The 21,932-nt window shown below is 37.5% G+C and overlaps 2 protein-coding genes across 3 annotated transcripts; one reads left to right on the forward strand and one right to left on the reverse strand.

The window, feature by feature from the left end:
• Window positions 1-270: 270 nt before the first annotated feature.
• uap1 (UDP-N-acetylglucosamine pyrophosphorylase 1) lies at window positions 271-11,209 on the reverse strand. 2 transcript variants are annotated; one of them, XM_052599722.1, is made up of 11 exons: window positions 11,057-11,209; window positions 10,142-10,440; window positions 8,852-9,056; window positions 7,693-7,868; window positions 7,056-7,228; window positions 3,257-3,450; window positions 2,653-2,793; window positions 2,267-2,455; window positions 1,827-1,868; window positions 1,146-1,212; window positions 271-997 (listed from the first exon to the last, which is right to left on the reverse strand). In XM_052599722.1, exons 2-11 carry the CDS (start codon window positions 10,416-10,418, stop codon window positions 908-910), a joined length of 1,554 nt encoding a protein of 517 aa, XP_052455682.1. In that variant the 5' UTR covers window positions 10,419-10,440; window positions 11,057-11,209; the 3' UTR covers window positions 271-907. The 2 variants fall into 2 exon arrangements, with proteins under 2 accessions (XP_052455682.1, XP_052455683.1); XM_052599723.1 differs by lacking the exon at window positions 1,827-1,868.
• A 443-nt stretch (window positions 11,210-11,652) lies between these two features.
• On the forward strand, window positions 11,653-20,773 carry uhmk1 (U2AF homology motif (UHM) kinase 1). Its single transcript, XM_052599724.1, has 8 exons — window positions 11,653-12,312; window positions 12,854-13,146; window positions 13,694-13,885; window positions 14,040-14,134; window positions 14,215-14,291; window positions 14,371-14,469; window positions 14,558-14,646; window positions 15,203-20,773. Exons 1-8 carry the CDS (start codon window positions 12,012-12,014, stop codon window positions 15,347-15,349), a joined length of 1,293 nt encoding a protein of 430 aa, XP_052455684.1. The 5' UTR covers window positions 11,653-12,011; the 3' UTR covers window positions 15,350-20,773.
• The last annotated feature ends 1,159 nt before the right edge of the window (window positions 20,774-21,932 follow it).

Consider the following 21,932-nt stretch of genomic DNA (forward strand, 5'->3'; position numbering starts at 1 on the left):
GAGAAAATGTTTTCAGTTTAACCGAAAAATAAAAATAAAATACAAAATTTAAAAATAATTTTGAGAAGGTGCCTGTTTATGCTAATTATATGCTTGAAACAAGGAAGCATTTGTCTCTGCTTTAATGTGAATCTGTAAATTGTCAAATTATATGTAATATAATTCTCTGATTTCCATGCATCTTGTGCAAATGTAAGTCAAGGAATTCCCATAAATGGTTGCTGAGAATAGTATACAGAAATCAAGGTAAACAAACAAATCAATCATTCATACAGATAAATTATTTTATAAATGCATGTGCACAAACAAACATAAATGGTGCATACAAAGGCTAATCGGAAAAGTGAGATAGAAAGCGTGTAAAAGAGAGAGAAGGTGTCTCGAAGTGCACACTGTAAATGGCAGCAACAGAATCCAACCAATCAGAATCTCTCCCTTAAACCCTGTGATGGAAAGTCTGATAAACATTCTCACTCACTTTTTCTTGACGAAAGACATACCTGTCAAAAACAGACATCCATAAAGACCACCAAACTTTGTTCTACATGTGTCTACGTTTTCAGAGAGTGGAACAAATGAAGGAATGCCTAAAATCTTAGCAGTGTCCATTCATGTAATCTACAGCACTGTGTATCATTTGACATAGATAAATTAAACAGTTAAATTCATAGGTTCCAATTCTAGAAAAAAAAAGCACTGCGCATTGATATAAAAATAAGTCTTCCCAAAATAAATAGTTTGATTATAAAATTATTTGATTATGATTGGCCTTCTGGCACCCTTTCTTCCTTCATTTTATTGCACAAGAATTTCAAGGTTTCCTCCACCCTGGCAGGAAGTGAGATGAAAATGATAAAGAGATAAAAGAGTCTTCATTCTGGTTTCAATGCCGCAGCTGGCTGGAGGTTCACAGGCCGTTCTTCACAAGCTTGTGGACGCTGTTCTCATCGATGAGCAGAGTGGGCTGGAAAGCTTGTCCATTCAGATGCTCCAACCCCTTGGAAACACAGAGGCTATTAGTTCTGTGAAACAGGAACTAGCATGCCTAAAATGTCTGTTGTTTGTTCTTGCACCTAAACCATATATTAGATTAAAAATACTCTGGGATTGATATTCAGATTAAAATATGACTTTATGCCTCTCACCTCACCACCATACGACACAAGAGGAGAGATCTCACATTTGATTGGCAGGTCTGTTCCATCCTTCAAGCTGTGATAAGCAGAGCACCAGAATGAGTTATAGATTTGAATACATTTTGCATTTCCAGATCAATCATTAATCATGTCTTATAAGATTTGAAATGATTTTAGCCAATGTTAGATTTAATATCAATTCAAAATAAGACTTAAGTTTAAACTTACAAATTAAAAAAGGGAGATATTTTCGCTTCAGTAATCAAAATAAATCAATTCCACTACAAATCGTTCACCCATTAGATACAATTCTGATCACCTCAGTCGATTTATGCACCATGCAAACATTTTGAATAAATTTAAATATATTAACAATACAAAATCGTTCCATTTTCTGTCATTTTGCAACAAAAGGAAAATTTGATAAGCACCTAAACCAGATTAATTGTTATAGTGATGAGCGGCATTGTTCCATTCAGCATGCCTGATGCCCATTTCCCATCATGCATCATATTATTCTGCCCATTAGTAGCTGCTGTTTGGGACAGAGCTGGTTAAAAGATGCCAACCTTTACCACAGCCATCTGGGATCGGACACCTTCTCCCACTGAACTCTTAACAGCTACACAAATCTACTAAGAGAGCGAAGCCCCATCACCATGCACTACATACGACAGTGAGAATAGTTACTTCTGGCTGACTTCAGGAGTGACTGTCCCTGCTGGTCCAGGTCTAGAAATGTTACACAGGAAATATAGTGTGGTTACACTATAACTGAAGATAAAGGGGAGTGAAACTGAGCACGGGTGGGTAGGAAATGTGTACAACGATGCAAGAGTTGCAACATATTGGGTTTAAAGAGACATTTTCACAGAGCTCCTTTCCACATAATGACAGAATTACTGTCAAGATCAAAAAATGACTAAAACAATTGACATTAATTATAAAAAACAAAATGAAAAATAAACTGAAATAAATCATTCATATATTCATACGGACAGTAGCTATGTGACAATTCAAAATTCTCATTGTGTATTCCATGGAAAGAATGATACCAAACAGGTTTGGGAAAGCACAAGGGTGAGTAAATAATGAGAGAATTCTTGAGAATTCTTGAGTGCATGTCTCACCTGGGTATAGCAGGTAAACGTGTTCCATTCTCATCAACGAAATGTCCTCCTGCATTTAAGATCCAGCGGTGATGCAGGGACATGAGAGCTTGACGGGCCGTAGTGGGGTTGTCCTTCCCATCCTGACTGTCTGCATTTTTCAACGGAGAAAACTCGTCTTCTCTCAGAACTTCATATACCACAAACTTTCTGCCATAGACACAAAAAAAGTTTCAATAACTTATTGAACAAGCCTAAAGCAATACTTCTGCCAAAGAAAAGTTTAAAAGAAATGCAAAAAAAACACCAGAGTATACGATTTTCTAATAACAGTTACAATTGAAAAGTTTCATTACAATCCAATTAAAATAAAAGAAGAAAATTAAAACGTAATTCCTGACACTAACTTGGCAAACTGGAATATGTCGAAGACAAATTTTTCCATCTTAATCCCATTGGGTTTGTCAGGCTTGATCATCTGTCCTTTGGTGTTCACGTAGGGAATTTTCTTCTGTGCCACATGGTGTTGCAACTGAGGCTCGTGAATACTAAAAGTGAGATATAGAGGTATAAAAGACAGAGCGATGGACAGGCAGACAGTAACGGAGAGAAAAGTGAAGCATGTTCTTTCAGTTAAATGACAATAAGAGAACACGTCTGGCAAAGTCATCTGTGTTTAAAATACCAGACATTTAAAAGCTGCAGATGTTCCTCTTCTGACTTTACCTCATTCTCAGTGCACATTAAAGTCAGCTCCATCCTGTCTAGTATTTACAAGAAGGCTAACCTTATTAGAAAAAGCTCATAGAAATAGCTGTACTGTGTTATATTACAAAGGGCATTGCCTAGCGACAACATATAATCAAATAGCTCCTAAAGCTGTGATTCATGGATGAGTAATCAAAAATGAACCTACATACTTTGCCAAAAATTAATTAAAAATATTTGGTGAAAATTACTCTGACAGCTGACTCATACAATACATGAAGCACTCTCTGAGGACTGACTAACCTCACGATCTCTTTGAGGAATGTGAGGGTGAAGAAGTGATTGGCTATGTTGCCGGCATTGAACAGAAGTCGTCCATCCGCACTTCGCTTCTCTGCTGTTTCCAGAGTAATCTCGCTGTACTCCACTACTTGATAACGGCCGTCCACCTTAGAGACCACGCCCACTGCCTCTGTTGGATTGGTCTTCTCCACAACCTGCCAGAATCAGTAGATTAATGTTTGGACAACGTGAATGCATTTCATTTTTGTCAGTATTCAGTACTTTCCTGCACATGCAATACCTGCCACCCTTTATTTTAGATCCCTTTTTAGATCACTGCTATTTAGATCATTTTGTGCTTCAAGTAATCTGTAGCTATATATATATATATATATATATATATATATATATATATATATATATATTTATAAATGAACAATTTATCGTAACAAACCCTGGAAATTTTTGTTAATGATTACATTTGATTTAGTACACGTTTATCAGTTGTCATAAAGATTGTATCATGTCAGCAGAAAATTTGTCATAACGTAAAGTACTAAACCCAGTTTCAGTTTAATTGAAGTTTATTGCCATATCAGCATCACAGGCTATTTCATGGCAAAGATTATATAATAGAAAAATATAGTAGAACAAAATACAAAATACAATAACCATAAATAAATTAATAAAAAACAAAGTAGTTTAAATTTACTTTTTAAAGAAATTTCTGTGTATGTAAACGTTTTCTGGGTCACCAACCAATAAAAGTCTACGAGTTTATCTAGTATGTCCAATACGAAACTAAAATTTATTTTTAACATTTAAAGGAATTTACGATGAAAGACAAATCTACCAGTACAGATTAATTCAAATCATTTTTTGTGTAAGTACTAAACAAGCTGCAGTGTTTGAATGGGACTGAGGAATGGGCTTCTCGGTTGATGACGGGTCAGCACTGGGGGGAGGCTTCGAGCTAAAACCACTTTAAATGCATGCTTCAGAAGTTATGAGGGGTGGGTCTAAATGTTCTTACTATCATGCCCCTGTCACACAGGAACTGTTTAACTGCTAGCAGCTTCTGAGAGCTCAGGATTTAAAACCAGCTGTTTAGTATTCATGTCTGAACTAAATATCACATGCTAATACTTTCATGAATCACATATTGTATGCTAATGATTCAGTTTTATGCATTTAAGGCTTTTTGTTTTCATACTGTGAATTACAAAATCAATACCTCACTTCCAATTGTTCGAAACAACAACAACTAATCATAAAAAAAAAAAAAATCCTGTTAAGAGCAGAGAGAAAGATTCTGAATCCGAAATATTTGTCAATGAAACGAGCACTTCCAGATTCCTTGAAATACTACAGTCATTACGTCACTAACCGGTCACACAAGAAAAACCTGTTAAGTTTCACTCACTTTCAGAGTTTCACAGGAACACACCTAATGTGAACCTTATCATAATAATAGTCACAGATACAGATTTAGCATTTTGCGTCGGACATCTGTATTGCTATAAACATCTTTATTCCTGATCATGTAAATGGGAATGCAGCTTCAACCTAGCAATATAGTTTCCACTGCATCATAATAACCATTATAATGTGTCAAAAACTGTGAGGCAGGCTACACTGAGAAAGAAGGCTAAATTAATTGGTATCCTACATCAGCAGGCTAGTTATAGAAGAGTTTTATTACTATTATTATTTATTTAATCAAAAATAGAGTAAAAACAGCAATATTGTGAAATACTATTACAATAACTAATATATATATATATATATATATATATATATATATTTATATATATATATATATAAAATGTGTGTATGTAATTTATTCCTGTAATGGCTAAATCCTTCAGAATGATCCTTCAGAAATGCTTCTAATATTCCAATTTGGTGCCAACGAAATATTCCTTATTATCAATGTTAAAATATTTTTTTTTTCTTTGATGATTCTTTGATGAATAGAAATTTTAAGAGAACAGCATTTATTGGATATAGAAATCTTCTGTAATATGTTGTGACTGTCCATTTTGATTAATTTAATGAGTCTTTGCTAAAAAACAATTTCACTCAATTGCTTTAAAAAAAAAATGACCCCAAACAATAGTGTAAATCCCTGTATATACCTACTGTGGCTGCTCCATCTAGTGGACTATCAAAATAAGTTTTGTTTGAAATATGTGACAAGGCACTTCTTAAAGGGATAGTTCACCCAAAAATCTAAATTATGTCATTAATAACTCACCCTCATGTCTTGACTCGTTCATGAGTCAAGAACCGTTTCTGTCAGACGTTTCCGATTTGAGAACCGAGGAGCTGATGATACTGCGCATGTGTGATTCAGCGTGAAGCAGACTGACACACAGAGCATCTGAAACGAACAGATTCTTTTGGGGATTGATTCTGAACTGATTCTGAGCTAGTGTTATTAGCGCAGGTAAACCGAAGGCTTGACTCAAGGGCAATCATCGCCAATGACGCCATTACGTTGAGCGCAAAAGAACCGGCGAACCGTTTTCTTCAACCGGTTTATTGAATTGAACTGTCCGAAAGAACTACTTGTGATCCGAAATTGATGCAACCGGTTCTTGACTCATGAACGAGTCAGTCTTTTGTTCGTTATCTGGCTCGGCTCGGTGTTAATCTTCGGTTCTCTTCACAGCAGTTCAGTCAGTGTACTGTTTGAGTAAATTAACTTTTCCTTTCCCAACCCTTCTTCTAAATTATTTCATTCTTGCATGCAATATTGGATTTTTTTTTTCTTGATAATGTCAATATTTGACTGTTACCTGACTGTTGACATCGACATTGCGATACTTACAAGAAATGTCGATATACAATAATATTGTCATATCGCCCAGCCCCAGTGTGGATACACCAAAAAAAGCAACATTTGTGTTAGTATTTACCGTACTAAGCACCACAGCTTTGTCAAATACCAGCAACAAGGATGTGTTTGGATGGTATACATGAGATTATAATGTTGATCATTACCATATGCAATTACTGAGGTATCACTTCTTCTTTAACCTCTTATTCCCAAAATTACTCCGGGATATTGGTTTGTTTGAACTCAAAGGGAGTGTGAGCCACATTAAAAAAGTTAACAGCTTAAGTTATTTGTAGATTAATGTGTATTGGATAAGCGAACCATTTATAACGATTCAGTTCGATTTGGTGAACTGGTCCAAAAAGATCCGGTTACATCGAATTATTCGTTCGCGAACCGGATATGACAAACTGCCTTGTTTTGAACTGTATCACAACAGACACGGAGAAGACAATGCTGAATAAAGTCGTAGTTTTTGCTATTTTTGGACCAAATTTTTTTTTTTCGATGCTTCAAAAAATTCTAACCGACCCTCTGATGTCACATGTACTATTTGATGATGTTTCTCTTACCTTTCTGGACATGGACAGTATACCGTGCACACAGTTTCATTGGAGGGACTGAGAGCTCTCAGACTAAATCTAAAATATCTTAAACTGTGTTCCGAAGATGAACAGAGGTCTTATGGGTTTGGAACAACATGAGGGTGAGTTATTAATGATTTTTATTAATTTAGATTTTTAGATGAACTATTCCTTTAATTACACAGTTAATTCAGGTCAGGGTATTGACCACAAATACAGATTAAAAAAATAATGATAATTGATCAGCTGTGCACAGCTTTAATGATGATAAACCGTTTAGCTTGTGGATTTATGAACAAATTCGTAATAGAACTGTATTTGCTTAAAGATTTTTGCATTATGTATAAGAGAGGAAATACCTGCAAGGACAGGGCTGGGTATGTTAAGGACTGACCTTTGCACCACAATCAGCTCCTTTCAGTGTACAGAAACCAATGAAAGCAGGGTCAGCCACTTTCACAAGAATGTTGTCTACACAGTAGACGTGGACGTAGGAGATTCCTCTCGTCTCCATGTCCTTCACAATGTTCTGTGTCCCCAGAGCTCTGTACAGGCCCCCGTTTCCATCTGAATACGAATATTAATAGAAAACATACAAGTGCTGAATATTCACTCGAGTATTATAATTATGAATCTCAGCAAGCTTTTCAGTCATGGTATCACGTTGTTCGCAAACTATGAACCCAACCTGGAGTTTCGTGGTGGAATTTCTAATGGGTTTTTCTTTTTTGATTAACGAGTAAAGTAAGGTCAGATTATTTGAAGAGGCTTTAAATGTTTAGTTTTCATTAAGATTTCATTAAGATTTCATTAAGTTGTCAGATCAGGGGTGTCAATCTTGATTTATTTCCAACCCTAATTAAACACACCTGATCCAGTTTATCAAGTCCTTCAGGCTTATTTAGAAAACCAAATGATCTGTGTTTTGGAGCAGGGTTGGATCAAAAGTCTGCAGTGCTTCGGCCCTCCAGCAATTGAGTTTAAGAGCCTTGAACTAGAGATACAAACCTTGCTTAAAAAAAAAAACTGACCTGGTGCCATGGCCAGTTTGCCTTTGCCCTCTAGAATAATTTTCCCATTAAAGTCCACAGCGGGAAGCATGCCTTGCTGAAAGAAAAACACATTCTCTTCCTTCAGGCCGAAGTATTTGTGTCGTATGAAGAACTCTTTGGTCATGTCCATTGTTCTGCCACTTGTCATAATGTACCTGATCAATCAAAACATCGATCGTGTCATTGACAGAATCTTAGCTTAATGTACACTACTGTCTAAAAAAAGTCTATTGTTTTTGTAAGGAGTCTTGCTCACCAAGGCTGCGTTTATTTGATTATTTTAATATTTAAAAATGTAATTTATTCCTGTGATTGCAAAGCTGAATTTTCAGCAGCCACTACTACAGTCTTCAGTGTCACATGATTACCGTTAGAAATCATTTTTAATATGCTGAGTTGGTGCTCAAGAGTCATTTCTTATCACAGTTTAAAACAATTGTACTGCTTTATATTTTCGTGGAAATCGCGATACATCATTTTTAGGATGCTTTTATGAATACAAAGTTCAAAAGAACAGTTAAATTATGTTTCAAATAAATGCTGTCACTTTTGTTCAACTTATTGCATTATTTATTCTAAAACACAATTTATAATTACTTATAAAAAATAAAAAAAAGGGAAAAAAAAATTATGATGATATTAGCATGTTTTATTTTTTTGGACACAGTAAACTTTAGATGCTAAAATGATGGTGACATTATGGTGTTCCATAAAGTATATTGTCATATGACAATGTCGTTCATGCAGTCATATAAAGAATTATCAGCTTTCTTTAAATAATAAGCTAAGATTAGAGCTGATCATTAGGGCATCATACTGTATGTCATGTATCAGAGGTCAATTCTACTGGGCAGAGATTGACTCTAAAAAATTTTTCTCTAGAGTTCGGACCTAGCTGCGCAGGAGGACGACATGCTGGTGTTATGCCAACCTGATTACACACTGACTAAACCATGTAACAAGGTCACATGTTTTATGGTAAGAGGGAAGAAACTTCCTCAAGATCAAAACCAGTCTGGTAATCAAAGTAATTAAATTCATCAATCATTGACATCAATCATTGACTACTTCCTTGGGAATTCCAATGCAAGTACACTGTAATAGAATATAATAAAATTATGCTTACTGATCATCTTACCATGGGATACAGCACTTCCTTGTGTGCTGTTTTTCAGCAAGCTGTTCCAGTTTTCTGATGCGTTCCGCTTGGATCTGAAAGAGGGTTTTGCGAGAGGGGAGGCCCACATCATACATGCCTTTTGGATATGATACACCCAGCCGTGTCCCTTGACCTCCAGCCAACAGAAGAACTGCCACTTTGTTCTCTGATATACAACGCAGGCCTATGTAGAATGATAGGAGGTTAGGTCACTTTAGCAAACAAGTGTTAATACTATAACTATATCATACAATTCAGTCATAGGTCACTGCTCCCATTACATGAATCCTTAATGTGAAATATGCTATACAAATGTAACTTACTCAGCAATGCAGAGAAAAGACATGGATGCTGTGGGTATAAATTGTCTGGATACTTAAGCAACAGTTTGTGTTTAATTATCTGCAGATAACAATGGCAAATATCATGAACTTTTATGAGGCCTGCTTTATCTAACATAAATTACTGTTATGCTTGATGTTACATCACCCACGCACAGCCTTGAATATGCTAAAACATGACTTGTATGTGAATTAAAAAAGTATAAAAAAAAATCTTAAAGTATTTTGAAAAATGAAAGGAACAAAGATGACACAAAAATCATTGGGTATCATAGTCATATAGTCTGTTTAAAGATGATGTGATGCTTGAATGAGCTCAGCATGACTTCATACGTCATACCTAACCAGAACCAGATGTTTTCAGTCTGTTTGGAAGCATCCTTGCCCAAAATGGAGTACTGGGACAAAACAATGTTTAATCAAATCTGAAACCTATTTTATAAAATAGTGGCTTTAGACGGACCCTGGACAGAAATCCTGAGTTGTTGATTTCTTATCTCTTGGGGGTCATGATTTGTCTAAGGATGGTTCTCTGGGGGCCATTTAGGTGGAGAAGACCATATTGCATCACTCATTGTGTTTTGTTGTGCAATATTTCTTAGCAACATTATCACGTCACAACACTTTCACATTTGGATTATATTATTAAGTGAAACATAATCTGTTATGCTTTTGCAGTTGTTTAAAATGGCTTTGTGTATAAATGTCTCCGCCTGTCCACTTGGTCAGACTGGGAAACCAACTTGCTGACCAGCTAAACTCCAACTTGGCCAGGATGAGAAACCCACCGAAAACAATTGTAATTGTAATGGTTTTATTGTAAACCCACCCACTTAAACCCACTTACAAAAGAACCTTAGGTGGTTTCTTTTCGGGAAAGCAAAATACTGTGTGAGATGGAGTCCTGTAAAACAATATCTTAGCTCACCCTCTTCTTCCCATTCTTTGAGACATTCACGATCGCGGGTTACACTTCCCAAAACTTCTCGGGGCACCGGCTCCATCCTGGTGTCCACCTTCTCCTGCGAGGTCTGCCCAGATGTCTTCATGGCAGTTTTAAAGAAGTTATTGATCTCCATGAAGTCCAGACTCTCCAAGTCAACAATCATCTCATCTTGTTCCTCAGGCCTTAGCTGGTCCCAAAACTGGAGGAGATGATTCTGCCCGGCTTCATTGAGTCTCTGAGCCAGTTTGCTGGTGTCCATGGTCTCTCGTGTAGATCTGAATCTGTCAGTAATGGAACAGAGGTGGAAACAAAGTGACACTGACTATCTAAGAGCATTACAAACTCCTGGCAGATCTACCCGTCTTATCCCACCCATAAACTGATAACTACTCTGTGTACGCACTTAGTCAAATAAACTTGAGGTAGACTAAGTCTAAGGTCAGGTGTTTACCTTTAATCAAAGATCAGCATTTTTGATTGGCTGGAGCACAACATAGACCATTACTGGCCATCTGAAAGCCAACTGAACAGTAATCAAGTTTGATAAATGAACAGTAATCAAGTTTGATAAAAGTCTGACACTCCTGATTAAAGATCACCTGCTCATAAATTCCAACTGTCTTATTCAATACATCTTGTGATTATTGTTCAACGACACTTAATGTAAACTTCTGGTTTATTAAAATCAAGGTATCAATTTTTGTCATAGCCATTCATAAAAAGAAACACACAGACTGTAGCATATAACGCCTGTAATAATTATCCACATCTAGCCCATATTTGCCCACAAACTCAAGTCGATAGACCGCCTTTTTGACAACAGTACAGCTCTCTGCTGAACCAAGCCTTAAGAAATGTTTTATGATGGTAAAATTAACAACATCATAATATTCTTACCTTTCGAGAAGCTGCTGAACACTTAATACTTCCCTCTCACTTCTGTGGGACTAAAGACACGGTAACATCTCCTGAGAGCGCCGCCTTCGCCGCCCGGGATCCTCCTCCGACATCCGTCAGACTGACGTGGCCAAGTACACACGGAAACACCAAAACCGTGCTACTTTTCCACACCCATGTTCCGGCAAACCCCACCTCCTTCGGACGAATGGGCGGGTCTAACTGCCTCAATTCAGTCCATGAATAGACAGACGAGCTGTCATTCATATACTCATAGCCAACAGATTTGAGGTGAAGCGCGGGACTTGCTAGACAAGAAATAAAAAGCGCAACAGAATTTTTTGTTGTTGTTGTTGTTCCATACTTTATTAATTTAGTCTATTCAAAAAATTGCCCAATACCTGGGATGAATAACCTAGTTTTATTACTGTCGGAGTTTTAAATGTAGCCAAATGTAACAATAATCCAAATAATAATTAAATCGTTTTTAAGGAATATTTAATTAATTAAAAATACTGATTAATTTACAGATTAGAATCATATTTGCTTCAGTGTAGGTGTTTTCTGACTTTTAAAAGTTTTTGGTGACTTTTAATTACAATAACGTCATTTCCGGTATCATGGCCACCAAAACAGTGGCAGGAATTTGTCAGCTCGGTCCCAAACTGGTTTTCATAGATCCGCGGTGTCTTTGAGGCGCCATCTCGGCTTTTCGGATCTTTAAGATCCGACTATGGTGTGGCACTTCGCACCAATTCGTGCGTTTGCGTTAAAATATGGCATCTGAATCCATGTTCGTCAGCAGTTGGTAGTTAGCTGTAAACTTTGGTTTGCAGGAAAGCACTATGCAAAGATCAGTTTAGCAAAAAAGTTTGTGCAAAGGGCAACTAATGGAGCATACACTACTTATTATAAACCTGATAGTATTTAACTCCGATTATTACTGATATTACTCATGGCTTGTAGTTCTGGTTCCAATGCAAAAATGTCAAATCCTAATGTCAACATACCGGCGATGGCGCTGACAGCAGACGCCGTGGATCAGAAGACAAGCCCGGTGGTGTTTGAGATTTACGGAAAGATGTGGAACGTGCAGGCTCGTCTGGGGCAGGGCGTCTCGGCCTCGGTGTACCGGGTGAACTCCGGCCGGGCGAGCTCTGCAGTCAAGGAGTTTCAGGTGGACGCGCAGGGGGGAGATTACGGGTACGTCAAGGAAAGCTCTGTGCTGGAGAAGATTCAGGGACATAAAAATATAGGTAAACCATACAGTTCTCAAGACAAGCTAACAAACATAGATTTAGACCAGTGCTTCTCAACTGGGGGGGCCAGGGACCACTCTGAAAACGCTCCTAGGGCCCCAATAACACAAAACAATTCAATTTTGTTTCATTAGCATAATCCTAATTATTTGTATTTACAAAAAAAAGAGAGATGTACAATGTAACATGTTGAGTTTATTTTAATTACAACATAACATCAGTACCAAAGATACAAATCAGCTTAGATATTGGGTCCTTTTAATATTCAGTTGGATCAGGAGGACCATGTAGTCAAACGCGTTGAGAACCACTGATTTAAACAGCTCTGTGTGCCATTTCATTGGTATTCAAATCATGCAAAAAGTCAATATTTTAATCTAGAAAGAATTCAGAATCAGATGTACACTGGTATTTCAAATGTAAAACCGCTGCTCAATTTACAATAATGATCATGATTCCTGGAGATCCAACTGCTGTTCCAGCATTGTAACGTTTGTATTTCCTCTCTTTCTGGTGTTGTTTTCTGTTATCTCTCTAGTGACGCTGTATGGAATGTTCACCAATCACAACCCATTTGGTGTAGCCACTCATTGCCTTTTATTGGAGCTTTTGGATGTGAGTGTGTCAGAATTGCTGGTCAGGGTGAGTAATCAGGGGCATTCCATGTGGTTGATCCAGCACTGTGCCCGTGATGTTTTGGAGGCCCTTAGCTTCCTGCACAGGGGAGGTTACGTACACGCTGACCTCAAGCCCCGCAACATTCTCTGGAGCGCTGATGACGAGTGCTTTAAGCTCATTGACTTCGGCCTTAGCTTTAAAGAGGGACACCAGGTGAGGCGTTCATATGACACCCCATCATTTGCTGTCTGAATTTACTCACATACACAAACATAACCTGCTGTTCAAAAATTTGAGGTCGGCATCTTTTTTTTTTTTTTTTTGTCTTTTATGCTTGCCAAGTCTTCATGTATTTGATCAAATACAGTAAAACAGCAAAATTGTGATTTTTGAATTTAAAATAAATGTGTGATTTTTTTTTATATATATCGTGTGATGTCAAAGCTGAATTTCCACCGTCCATTACTCCAATTCTCATTGGCTCATGATCCTTAAGAATTATTATAATATGCTAATTTGGCACTCAAGAAAACATGTTGAAAGCTTACGTTTATGTGGAAACTGATACATTTTTTAAGGAGTCCTTTAAAAGTTGAGAAGTTATAATTTATTTAAAGTAGAAAGTTACATTTAATGTTGAAATGACTGACCTCAAACTTTTAAATGGTAGTGTAGTAATAATATTCCTCAGTATTCCGATATAGGTTGGAAGTGAGCTTCTAGTCTCATCTGACTAATGGTTCTTGTCTGTTCTTTACAGGATGTGAAGTACATCCAGACAGATGGATACCGGGCACCTGAAGCCGAGCTGCAGAACTCACTGGCCCAGGCAGGTCTGGAGAGTGACTCTGGCTGCACAGCTGCTGTGGACCTGTGGAGTCTGGGAATCATTCTTCTGGAGATGTTCTCAGGAATCAAACTGAAAGAAACTGTGAAGTCTCAGGAATGGAGGGTCAGCTGATGCCCAAGCAGCTGTGAAGCTGCACGCTTTCCTGAATACGAACTTAAATATAAAACGTTATTTAGTGTAAAAACAATTTGCGTCCACATTTTCTCTGAGTCAGCTGTTCCTCATGTAATTTTGGCCTTGTGTCGTGTCTCTACAGGATAACAATTCTGCAATAGTAGACCATATCTTTTCAAGCAATGCTGTGGTTTACCCGGCTATCCCTGTTTTTCATTTGAGGGATCTGATCAAAAGGTAGGAAGTAATCTAAGCGCTGTACTACTCTGTTCTTTAGACATGACTAAAACAAGTAATATATGTCTTTCCATTCCCAGTATGCTTCACAATGACCCTCAACTGAGAAGCACAGCTGACTCAGCATTAATCAACCCTTTCTTCAGCATTCCCTTTGGTTCGTATGACTTAAACATTGTCTGCATCGCCCAGTTTGGTGTAACACTGTGTGAGTGAGGAACTGCTTTGGGTTTCAGCCCCTCATATTGAAGATTTGGTTCTTTTGCCTACACCTGTCTTGAGACTACTAAACGTAATCGACGACAACCACCTGTATAATGAGGATGAGTATGAAGGTGAGTCTTTGTCTTCACTTTTTCTTTACAGTAAGGTTTAGTTAATTAAGTAGATCTCAAAGTCACATTTATTTCTTGTTTTTCTTAGATATAATAGAGGACATGAAAGAAGAATGTCAGAAGTATGGCACGGTTGTATCCTTACTGATCCCAAAAGAGAATCCCGGCAAGGGACAGGTGTGGAAAATGGAATTTCACTAGTGAATGTGAACTCCACAGGATAATAACAATTTCTGGTTTATTTGAAAGGTTGATATGATTAAAGTAATAATCCCTTGCAGTTCAGTAAATGAGGCTGATGTTAATTTGGTAACAATTCAGACAAGTTAAGTGAGTTCGTTCTGTGAAGTATTCATTAAATTGATTCAGACTGATTACTAGTGAGTCTTTTTGACACATTCAAATACATAAACTCATAACTCAGTTCATTCTTTTTGTAATTAGACAACACTATATGTATGTACAAGATAATGCAATAGAAAGACTTATTCTTTTATTATGCCACTCAATTAGAAATGAATTTTTGTGAGCTTCCGAACATTAAATGAATATCCTGTTTGGAAGCTCACAAAAAATGATCTGTTTTCCCATGATACTGTTGATCCAGAAGCAGCAAATAGCGCAGCAGGAGTCAATTTCAACTCCTAGTGAACAGAGAGACAATGATTCAGAGTGTAATGTGCTATACACTTCGTCCAGTTCTGAATATTCTTCATTCGTCTTGTCTTGGCAGGTTTTTGTGGAGTATGCAAATGCTGGAGACTCCAAAGAAGCCCAGAGACTGCTGACAGGCCGAACGTTTGATGGCAAGTTTGTGGTCACTACGTTTTATCCACTGAGTGCCTATAAGAGAGGTTACTTATACCAAACTGTGCAGTAAGGCTGCACACACACACACCTTCATTCAAAATATGTACATTACAATCAGATGACTGGTTTTAAACCCTTGATCTGTGCATTAATCTGTTGTGCTACCTTTAATATTTACTTGTGTAACTAAAAGCAACGATTTTTTGAATATAGGTACACATGCAGTTGAACTTGAGTGTAACATGGAGAAAAATTTTAGTTCCTGCTTCCAACCTTTTTTTTTTTACTAAATGATTACAACATAATAAGAGAATTATATTTACTGTGTGATAGCTGGCTGCCAGACATTCGATATGTATGCTTCCATATTTTTTATTTTAGATTATGAAAAAACAAATGTTTGCAGTGGGATTGATGCACTGATTTGGTTTACACTGCCTTCTAAACAACAAATCACTTCAGAGACCAGGTTTACATGCTCTTTGAATGTCTCCGATTCTGAAAATGTGTCGTTTATGTGGCCTGTTTTCTTCCGTTCTTTTTTTCTGTTGTTAGGTTTGGTGAAGGGCATGTTGTAGGCATTGCCAGTAATTATGCACATATTTATAAACTACTGGCAAAATACACTGGCCTGCATGCACTGTGGCGTGATTAACATTAGCATACTTCACTTCACTTTAACCATATTTAAACTGAAGATGGAAATCTGCAGAGAGAGCACAAATACATCAGAGCGGGTAGCCTTGTGCTATAGATCATTCTGAAGTGACGACTTTTTTTGAGACTCCATGTCTAACACAAAAGCCACAATCTGTCTCAATCCAAACCTTTCTGGAAATGTTTATTGAACATTATACTTTTTAAGTATATTAAGTAGGGGTGTAACGGTTCACAAAATTCACGGTTCGGTTCGATACGATACACTGATGTCACGGTTCGGTTCGGTTCGGTTCGATACGTTTTAGATACAGCAAAATGTAAAAACATCTCAACTTTTCAGAATGCCGCAAGCGCACCGCGGGTCATGTGACAAGAACCAACCAATCAGCTTCATCCTTTCCCGTAACAACGTTGAGAGCTCAGCCAAGATGAAGGAACAGCTGATCATAGTTGTATATGGATTGCAATTTTGAAATAAATTGAGTAGCAGAGCTACTGCAAGCGATTTTTAGAGCTGCAAATCCATTTATCCTTCGCTGAAATTTCCGCGTCTCATGGAGAGAGCACGTCATTGTTGCTTAGCAAAGACAGACGCCTCATGAGCGCTTCTGCCCGAGCGCTTTGGAAAGGAGGAGAAAGACGCGCTTAGCGTTTTCCATGCGTTTTTAGGCACGATATGTGAACGGCCCCTAAGGCGCTCGCTCACTCAGCACGCGCTGAAGGCTCGTTGCAAAATGTCTAATGCATTTAATAGACCAGAAATATAAGATCCTAAAATAACCAACAGGTCTGGTGTTTGGGTTGGATTCCCTGTAAGCTATAGTGTCTAAATGCTGCAGGGATAGTTTGCTGCGTGCATGTTTCTCCTTTTTTTCGTCTTTTCCCAGATAGTACTGACGCATATATCCCAGATATTCCCGCTGTTTTTTTTTTTTTTTTTTTGTAATCCCGCTGGTGTACCCTGTCATGTTGCAGATGCGACATACCGTTGTTTTTTTTATCCACCACTCTCTTGCCATCACCATTATAGCTTAAAGGGAATCCAAAGTGCACCCAAACACCAGACCTGTTGGTTATTGGAGGATCTTCTCATTTCTAGTCTGTTAAACGCATTGGCTATTTTGCAACGAGCCTTCAGCGCGTACTGAGTGAGCGAGCGCCTGCTGAGTAGCCTAACATAAACATATAAGATGGTGTTTTTTTCTTCTTCGGGAGTGTCAGGGGCGTTGCCTGTTACGTTGTTTGGGTTATTGGGCTACCTTGTTGAACGCATATCATTATATTTCTCTCTCTCTCTTTTTTTTTTTTTTTCAAATATAATTAATTACTCCAACGAACCGTTCGGTATACATAATGCGTACCGCGTACCGAACCGAAAGCGTCGTACCGAACGGTTCAATACGAATACGCGTATCGTTACACCCCTAATATTAAGTATCAATTGTGTCTGAAAACTCATCAAAAACATGTCAAGTGGACTTCTTGGGAAAATACTCGTGTTGAATGTGTGTACTGTATGTTGTCCAGAGCAGTGCGACTTGTAGCTTTACAGAACACATATGTGAAGATGTCAGGAGCAAATTTTCTACTCTGGACTGCCCTGACATATTGATAAATAATGCTGTTAATGTGAGAATCACTTTATTATACAGATACAGTAAAAAATTAATTACCTTTTGTTAAAACTGAAACGCTTTCCTACAGACACGTTCAAGTCCGTTGTATCAGCTATTTGAATGGGTTTTACTATCTGTACAATAATGGTGAGTGATTTTGAAGTGGCAACATTATTTAAAGGCTTTTCCGGTTGTGATGGGTATATTCCTGGTATCATAGTGTTTTCCGATCAGTTTGTCTGTGACTGCATGATGTGGAGTCTTTAATAGTACTACAGAGCTTTTCGACTCTTGAGCAGTTCTTTCTAGGAGTGTTCTCATTTACTTCATGAATATCGTCTGATGGTTTGTCAGTCACCCAGATTGATTGTTTTTCTTTCTGCTGTCCAGTGAATGCCATAAAGTCAGTTTTCAGTGTCCTGCAGTCTAGAGACATGATATTCACTTCCAGGGCAGTGAGCTCTTATGATAAGTGTACAAGACAGTGTGAGGAAAGAACAGTTGAAATTTTAAACTTTTTTTACTCTAGATGGGGTACGGATTAGATGACATTGTGGCCGTTATTGTTATTTATAAGGAGTGTTTTTATACACTTATGTATCTCTCTCACTCTTGCACATTAATGGTGATGACATTTGAGAGAATGATGGAGATGGTGAGCAAGAGATCTTTTAGTATCCTGCTTATATGAATCCGGTCTGCTGCCACTGGACAATGCGATTCTTGAATAGAAAGATTCAGTTGCTAAAGCATCTGAGCTTGTCTGTGTGAAATGCACTAGGCATTGGATTGGGCTAATAATTGTAGGGGTTACATGTTTGGATAAACTCTCCAGATATAAAGAGAGAACCTGTATGAGCTCAGATGAACGAATGAAGTAGCCTTGGCTCCTGATTTACAGTAAGGAGACCATTTCCTTTTCCTGTTTAAGCCACCTACAGTGCGCAAATAATTGGCTTTTAGGATATTGAATAACAGTATACATAGGCTATATTTACTCAGAAACAAGACTTTCCAATTATAGTTAAAAAACAATATTATGATGAAACTATGTAGTTGGTTATGAAACAGTGAATTTGAATTATTATTGTGTGATTACTGTAGGTCTAATGGCAGTCAAGGAAAAATGCTCTTATGCATCAGAACATTAATGAGAAAGGAACTTTTTTTATTTTATCAAGTTTGATGATGATGTGAAGCCTCCTTGAATGGATGATGAACAGATTCAGATTCATAGAAGTCAATCTTGGTAAATTTTACATATATGTGACAGTCACTTCGAGGGCATCTTGTGGCGATGAGTCATCCATACTTTAATTTAGCCTGTTATTAATATAAATTCACAATTTAGTTTTTTTTTTTTTAATTGATCAACTACTTTTTCCTCAAGCAATATCATCAAAGCTGCTCAAATAGAGCCCAGTCCCCTTCTGACACTTTTGAAAAGCACAAAAGATTTTTATGACTAACTACTGCATAGAACCTGAGATGTGTGTCAGTCAGGGATCATTTCATGCTGCCTTAATATTTTTTTTTTTGTATGCTGTAATAATGTCATAGTCAGTACATGGTAGACTGTGAGAAAAGTGCCAAAATTGTTTCAAAACCGCCTTTCCCCCCCCACCAGCAACCCTGGAGAAATACCCAAGACTGCAGGGAAGCCTTATATACATTTATCTTGAAATGCATTTAGCCTAAATGCTTTTACATGTGCCCAGAAACATTACAATCTTTTCCAGATGGATGCCAGAGATCATATGAACAGTAAAGCACAGTGCTGGAGTTTGGCTGGCCTTTGTGTTTGTGCAGTGAGTAATGAATGTCCCAAGAGAAAACGCTGCAGGGTGTAACCACAGATAGACATGGGAGTCAAATGCTCTTTGGGCCTTAATAACACGAGAGAAAGATTGGAGAACTAGATGGCATCTTGAATGGTGAGATAGATTTTGAATTGGTGACTAGAATGAACATGCAACAAAAATGCATGCAAACGGCCTTTATATTAATGATCATAATTTCCTTTGCAACCCTTTTTAAAAATGTATTGGCTGTTTTATTGGTTTCAATATTGCAATAAAGAAACTTAAGTCATATCACACTTAGCACACATATGACCTTTGAAGGAAAGGTGTAAGAACTCACCTGACAGTACAGTCATTTAAAGTGTGAACTTATAAGGCAGTAAGATGATAAGATGACATGAATCATGTGTAGATTATAAAATATAAGGGTTATAGGTCAGAAACTGAATATGTGGCTTTAAGGTGAAAAACAATCAAGAAAGTCTTGTGCTATTGAAATTGCTCCGCTTTTTTCGTACTGCGTTGGGTTTTAGACGATTCTTCAAATCATTGTTAACCTGAGAGCTGAGTAAACCGACAACAGAAGTGAGTTCATGTGTGATCTGCTGTTTGTAGTGAAAAGTCATGGTACATACTGACTTCTCAAAGACATATAATGCATGAAGTGGGCTACCATGATCAAAATGTTTGTAGAAATAGTGTTTACAGTATATTTAGGGTACACAAGTGCATTACGGTGGTTGAAATGCAGGGTTTATAGTATCAAAGCAGTAAGGATGACGATGTGAATTGTGATAAAATGTCTCTCATTGTTTTGTATGCAGATTCTATTTATGATGCTTCCCTTTAAAACATGCTTTTCATATTGAATCTTTCATTGTTACTGAAAATATGCATTTACAACTGTGAAAATTCCCTCCAGAGCTATTAAAAACATGTCTGACACGTCCAGTCCAAAGGATATTCTTTGATTAGCTTATGTAAATCTGGTATGGTTAAGGTTTATAATTTGATAACAAGATTAAAATGAGTGTATTTAATAGTTTATTGCATTGGAGGTGTGGTGCTGGTGGCCTACATTACCATTCTTTTGCTCCATATTCAGACAATCATGTGTTCTTCTCGCATAACCTTCCTCATTTCAGTCTTATGTGATTGAGCTCTGCCTTAAAGTCCACATAATGTGTGGCAGGGAAAACAAACCCAAACTTGAATTTGAACATGCTACAAAGTATAAAGATGATCTTAACATTGAGTGTGAGGATGAGTGTTTTCTGTGCTATAGTAAAAAAGATGTTGTATATGTCATTTGTAAAATGTAAGTTGAGCAGATGATCATGGGAGACTGTGACTTGAGAGCTCTCGATGGAATGAAAAAATGTTCATGTTTCACACAATAAAATGTTAATGTCTGTATCATGATGTCATGTCTTGGGTTATTCTTGATAATTTCTAATGGCTTCTTCTTGACAGAATAGTTTTTAATTCAAATGAGAAATCAAAGGCTCTTGTAATGTAAGTGATTTAGGGATTCACACACACCCAGGCTACTGACCACTAGATGGAAGCACCACCTTTCAGACTGTCTTAGAAGTGTGTAAGGTGGAAACTTAAACAATTACTGAAACTTTGCCACTAGGTTTATGCACATCATAGCAGTAAAAAACGTCAAGTCAAATCACTAATATATTTCCAGTAAGAACTCTAGCGATAGTTCCACATGTCCTCTTCCATGTCTATGAAATATTTTGGCTAATTTGTTTTCAGCTACCACAATTCCGCCCCCCAATGTTTAAAGCAACTTTATGTAATTTTATTTATTTTTTTTTAATCTTGAAATATCATCAGTTCTGCGAGCAGGTATGAAATTTTACAAAAAGGGCAGATTGCTTTATAGCTGTGCTGTGTATCAAATTGCAAACATGCCCTCATCCAGCTTCAGTCTGAGCCTACTAATACAATGCATCGCCTTTATGTTGGAAGACATTCAGTTTTTTTTTTTTTAGATTTAGTTGTCTTTCTCAGTTAGGATTAGGACAGTAAATATCCCCTCCTGGGGTACATTGTTAAGACCCCCAAAGCATGTCTGTATCATAAGCTTCCTGCAGTTCTCTACAGCTCCGTATTCCTGTCAGTTTAAAGGTTTACTGCAATTTACTGCAGTCTAATAAGCAAGGCCTTGTGGGGGCTTTCACTGAGTTAGGCAGTTTCCCAACATTGTCAACTCAATGAATTACAAAAGAGGAGTGGTTTTAATGAGGGGGTCTAGCAGGATTCTCTAGATTAAAAGTGCCTGTTCACATTCAGGCAAAGTGACAGATATGTGGTGTAGAAAGTCAATCTGAACCAGAGTTGCAGCCTTTGCCACTTGAATTCACAGAATACCCATGCATGGCTGCGCAATCTTGATTTACCATATGCATGGCAGAATGACAGAGAAATCCAGAGGATGTGGTGGTTTAGGATCACTGCCTTCTAAATCCCCATGCACATGCACCTACACAGCGCATGTTGTGCCTATTGCACAATTAGCACGTTTCCTTGAATTCTGCACAATTCAACCCCCCCCCCCCCA

The sequence above is a fragment of the Carassius gibelio genome, chromosome A6, assembly GCF_023724105.1.
Source record: "Carassius gibelio isolate Cgi1373 ecotype wild population from Czech Republic chromosome A6, carGib1.2-hapl.c, whole genome shotgun sequence".
NCBI classification, from domain to species: domain Eukaryota; kingdom Metazoa; phylum Chordata; class Actinopteri; order Cypriniformes; family Cyprinidae; genus Carassius; species Carassius gibelio.